At 43.8% G+C, this 5916-nt stretch overlaps 1 protein-coding gene across 1 annotated transcript; it reads left to right on the forward strand.

Moving 5' to 3' along the window:
• Positions 1-759: 759 nt before the first annotated feature.
• Positions 760-5677, forward strand: slitrk3a (SLIT and NTRK-like family, member 3a). Its single transcript, XM_066709379.1, has 3 exons — positions 760-840; positions 1178-1256; positions 2227-5677. Exon 3 carries the CDS (start codon positions 2276-2278, stop codon positions 4886-4888), a length of 2613 nt encoding a protein of 870 aa, XP_066565476.1. The 5' UTR covers positions 760-840; positions 1178-1256; positions 2227-2275; the 3' UTR covers positions 4889-5677.
• Positions 5678-5916: the final 239 nt, after the last annotated feature.

Raw genomic sequence — 5916 nt, forward strand, 5'->3', positions numbered from 1 at the left:
TGTTAAAGGGGATGTTTCCCGTGGCTCTTTTGCTAAGCAAGTGTTAACATCCCATACCGGCTATGTGAGCCAGCATGGGGGGGTTGCGTCCACGGAATAAGATCATATAATGCGATGCCTTTCATATGTATTTATTGTGTGTATGTATATAGGCTATATATATACACACACACAATCAAGCATTGGGCTCCTGAGTGACTCACTGTTCTGCTACTTGCCGTCCCTGGCATCTATACATTAAAACCGGGTTCAGTCGCCTAAAAAGAGTCAGAACCGCCTGTCGCTCCTGATGCCCTGATCATCCAGGGCAGATCTGACGGAAAGAAAAAAACGAGAGGAGAAAAAAAAAAAAGATCAGATGAGAAAGCGTCCTGATGCGCGTACCCGATGCAGTGCGAAGCGCGTCTCCGCCTCCCCCCCTCACCACCATCACCAGTTTTGCTCCGTTTTCTTCAAGCTCATTTCCATGACGTCTAAAAAGACCTGATCGGGGGAAAACGATTCTTCGTTATGATCCAGCATCCGAGTGATGTGTCGGTGCCCTGAAAAAGGCAGCATCACAGCCCTGAGCAGCAGATTCTCCTGTTACTCCATTGAGCGTGCTTCGTAGCAGACCTGCATCCTAAGCAACCCTATAGAAAAAAGGGCATTGCATTCCCGTCACGTCTTCATTTTTTTTCCCTTTTGCCTCAGCCACAGCAGGAGGAGAGAGAGAGAGAGAGAGAGAGAGAGAGAGAGAGAGAGAGAGAGAGAGAGAGAGAGAGAGAGAGAGAGAGAGAGAGATCCAACAAGCTTTAAACTCGAGTCTTTTTCGGATGCTCTAAAATTCCACCGCAAAAGGTGAGTAGCGCGCATCTTCTGTTTTACTGCATAGTTTTCAATCTGGGGGATCACAAATGAAATCAAATAAAAGAGGAGGATTCAGTATCTTTCTGTGTGCATATGCAGACTGATGTAATAATGAAGAAACTGCAAAATTGCCGAGATGCATTTTAATTAATCAATTAAATGTCTCTAATTTCAGTTTCAGTATGTATGTTGCTAAATGCTAGATTTCGCTTACTGTGGGGGTGGGGGGTTAGCATTCTTATCTACACTTTCAATGTATATTTGTTTCTTTCCTTTATCCATATGATCATGTAGGTCGTTTTTCATTCCTTTGCATGTGCCTTTGCAGGGATCAATCTGAAGCGAGCCGGGACCGCCCGTTTCTTATTTCCAGGAGGCGATGTAAAGTTGGACCCCAATAAAAACCAGTAGGTATTTGTCCTATGGATTGATCAATGCCGAAAACATACGGGAAAGGTTTATTTTGGTCCTGTTTAATTCTGCAACAGTGACAGCATTAACCATAATTTGTCCAGCAAAGTATGCCATGCATTTGCATTTCTGTCACTTTTAACCATGGCAGGGGATCACTCCCAATCATTTATTTTCATGCATTTAAAAACGGCTAACATGTTGGTGGGGCAAGCAGTTTCATATTTAAAACACCGAGAATGAAGAAGAGCTGTATTAAAATACCAATGCGGGGATTATCCTTTACATCGCCGTCCCTATCAGACTCAGCATCATTTGGTTATTAGTTCCTTCCCAGATTTGCTGATAGTGTGGAATTGTGATCAGCGCTAATTGAGTTTATTTACGCAAACGAAAAGCAAATATTTTCTTTGGAAATCAAATGGCATAAATGTGCCTAACATTAACGGCTTCAACCCATAATAACCCGCAAGACAAGTTGCCTGAGGGTCAATTAGCTTAATGCAATAAAATGCATCAACGAAAACAGTTTTGTATTGATTGCTTTATTATTTTGCATGAGTCTTTTGGAATGCTGTTTAACAAAATGTTGTATTGTGTCCAGTGCAATATGCTGCTCCCTCTCTGGCTGGTAAAGGCTGAGAGCCAGTCCGTTGGATCTAACCCGTACTTTTGCTAACAGAAGTCCTCTGCTGGATCTAGAAATCCTTCATTTATTTTACGGAATATCTGTTATCTAAAACCCTTGCTCTTTTTGGAAATGGGGAGATTGTTAAGCATGGCTATGGTTTCTAAAACTTATACACCCGAATAATTAAAATGCATATTTACCATACAAAATACTATTTTATTTATTATTATTATTATTATTGTTGTTGTTGTTATTACGCAAACACAGGTGAAATTGCAACATATATTTTAGCCATACTTAAGCTGAATGGTGTTTAACTCTTTTGTGTCTTGCAGTGCTGTGAACTGGCTTTCAGCTGTAACTTCACCTGGTCTTCTAGGAAGGATGCTGTGGATAACTTTGTTAAGCACAATAGCTTTAGGATGGACTACACCAATCCCCTTGCTGGAGGACTCAGAGGAGATAGACGAACCTTGTTTCGATCCCTGCTACTGTGAAGTCAAAGAAAGCCTTTTCCACATACACTGCGACAGCAAGGGATTTACAAATATCAGCCAGATTTCACAGTCGTGGTCGAGGCCATTCAAACTGTACTTGCAGAGAAACTCCATGCGAAAGCTGTATTTTAACACTTTTTTGCATTTGAACAATGCCGTGGCCATTAACCTGGGGAACAACGCACTGCAAGACATACACGCAGGTGCGTTTAACGGCTTGGGCATTTTGAAAAGACTGTATCTACACGAGAACAAGCTGGAGGTGTTCAGAAACGACACCTTCATGGGACTTGAAAGTCTGGAATACCTGCAGGCTGATTATAATGTCATAAAGAGGATTGAAAGTGGTGCATTTAGAAACCTGCATAAACTGAGGGTGCTTATTCTCAATGACAACTTGATACCTGTGCTGCCGAACTTTCTCTTCAGATCTGTGTCTCTGACGCACCTGGACTTGCGGGGAAACAGGTTAAAGATGCTCCCTTATCGGGGCACGTTGGAATATATCGGCAGGAGCATCATGGAGATCCAACTGGAAGAAAACCCCTGGAGCTGTATCTGTGATATTGTGCAGTTAAAAACGTGGCTGGAGCGTATCCCCTACACTGCTCTGGTGGGTGAGATCACCTGCGAGTCCCCCTTTCATTTCCATGGCAAAGACCTGAGGGAGATAAAAAGGAGTGAGTTGTGTCCTTTGCTGTCTGATGCAGAGGTGGAGGCGAGCTTGGGGATCCCCCGGATACCCTTTAACAACGAGCACACCTGGCCCACCAAGCCATCGTCCATGCTCTCCTCTTACCACAACACCGCATCCTCCGTGGAGTACAAGACATCCGATAAGGCGATCAGGCCCACGAAAAGACCCAAACTTCAAAGGATGCCCCCCACTCCCCGCAGCCTCTACCCTGGGCCAAACCAGCCACCCATCGCCGCATACCAGACAAGACCGCCCATACCCATCATTTGCCCCACTGGATGTACGTGCAATTTACACATCAATGACCTGGGATTGACCGTCAACTGCAAAGACAAGGGGTTTCATAACATCTCTGAACTCCTGCCCAGACCCGTGAACGCCAAGAAGCTGTATTTAAGTGGGAATTTAATCCAGAAAATCTACAAATCCGACTTCTGGAACTTCTCGAGCTTGGATTTACTGCACCTGGGCAACAACCGGATATCATACGTGCAGGAGGGGGCTTTCATCCACCTGACCAATTTAAAAAGCCTCTACCTGAACGGGAACGACATCGAGAGACTGACCCCTGGCATGTTCAGAGGGCTGCAGTCTCTGAGTTATCTCTATTTTGAATATAACGTGATCAGGGAGATCCAGGCGGCGGCTTTCAGTTTGATGCCCAACCTGCAGCTGGTGTTTCTCAACGACAACCTGCTGCGGACGCTGCCAGCCGACGCGTTTGCGGGCACCTCCCTGGCACGGCTCAACCTGCGCAACAACTACTTCCTATACCTGCCGGTGAGCGGCGTGCTGGAGCACCTGAACTCCATCGTCCAGATCGACCTGCACCAGAACCCGTGGGATTGCACCTGCGACATCATCCCCCTCAAGCAGTGGCTGGAGAAGCTCAGCTCGGTCATAGTGGTGGGGGAGGTGATCTGTAAAACGCCCGAGTTTGTGTTTGGGAAGGAACTGAGGTCCCTGGACGCGGAGCTGCTGTGCCCCGAGTTGAAGTACTCTGCCGCATCACCTGCTCTGCCCGACGACATGATTTCCACCAGTAACGCCGGTCTGGGCCTTTCTCCGACAAGGGGCGCCATTCCCCTGTCAGTGCTCATCCTCAGCCTTTTAATCCTGTTCATCTCTGCCGTTTTCGTGGCTGCTGGACTTTGTGCTTTTGTGTTAAGGAGGCGTAAAAAACTGCCCTTCAGAAAGAGACAGGAGGTAGACCTGACTGGCATTCAAATGCAATGTCGGATTTTCGAGGACCGGCAAAACGCCTCCCCTGAAAAAGCGCCCGGGCACGTCTATGATTACATCCCCCATCCCGTGACGCAGATGTGCAACAACCCCATTTACAAACCACGGGAGGGGGAGATGGAGGAGCAGTTTGCAGAGACTAAAGAGAATAACACCAACTATAGGACTTTAATAGAGAAAGAAAAGGAATGGACCATGGCAGTGTCCAATTCCCAACTCAATACTATAGTTACTATCAATCAGTCAGGGGACATAGCAGGTTTTCACGAAAACGGGGTCCTGTGTCCCACTGTCATAGACAGAGAGAGACCAGCCCCCACGGTGGGCTTTGTGGACTGTCTCTATGGCACCGTGCCCAAATTAAAGGACTTGCACGCACACCCCCCAGGAATGCAATATCCTGATTTACAGCAAGACGCCAGACTGAAAGAAACACTCCTTTTCACCGCAGGAAAGGGATTCCCTGACCAAACCCAAAGCGAATACCTCGAGTTAAGGGCCAAACTCCAAACCAAGCCGGATTACCTCGAAGTCCTAGAGAAGTCAACATATCGGTTCTAATGGCAGAGAATACATTTTTTTCATAGCCCAAAAACAGAGAAAAAAAAAAAGCAGCATGATAAACATAACAGATAAGAAATATTTTCCCCAAGTTGCTTTGGAGGAAAGGCCATACTCAGATATTCAATGAAGTGCCTTTTACAGAGTAGCCAGCAATGTTCTCAATCATTATTTTTATACTGAACAGATGTGTGTGTGTGCCGACGGAGGCATGGGAAGCTCTTAATTCTAGATCCGAGATGAAGCCTTCAGTTGGTAGACATCACTCGTGCTTGAATGTGCGAGAAACAGGATGTCTTATATATAGAAATGCCCAAGGCACAGTTTGTAGATGAATGCAGTTTGCTGCATGTATTAAACTGCAGGGGTGGGTATTGCTAAAAAAATAAAATAAATAAAATCATTAAAAAAAAGATCATTCACTTAATAATGGAGATACTGCAACGCATTCTTGTTCAGTGTTCTATTTGATTTTATATATTCAAGGACAAATGAGCTTCGTCTCAAGGACGCACCTAAAGATCAACATTTGTGAATATAATAATATGACGCTCAAGATTTTATGGAGGTCAACGCACTTTCTTAAAAGCTTCTGGATATTATCACTAACAGCTTTGTAGGAAGCACTTTTAATGTTTTCTCTCTCTCACAAAGATTTGAAAAAAAAATGTGCATATATTTATTCTGTAATTTCAGTGAAAATTTAATTGTAAAGGTAATGTTACATCAATGTATAGTGATTATGCGTCTGGTATAGCCTTCTTAATAAAACCTCTTGAATCAAATAAAGGGTGCTAAAATATATACAAATTTGTGGCTAACATCGAAATCTTAAATATACCAAGGTGGGTAAAATGGAACATTTGGAAATATATATGTGACCATGTGATTTCGTATTTAATTATCATGTGTGTGTGAGTGTGTGTATATATATATATATATATATATATATATATATATATATATATATATATATAGTCAAGTATGTGTGTAACATTCGTTTATTTTGTTTGACTACAACATAATTA

This window comes from Amia ocellicauda, chromosome 7 (assembly GCF_036373705.1).
Source record: "Amia ocellicauda isolate fAmiCal2 chromosome 7, fAmiCal2.hap1, whole genome shotgun sequence".
NCBI lineage: Eukaryota > Metazoa > Chordata > Actinopteri > Amiiformes > Amiidae > Amia > Amia ocellicauda.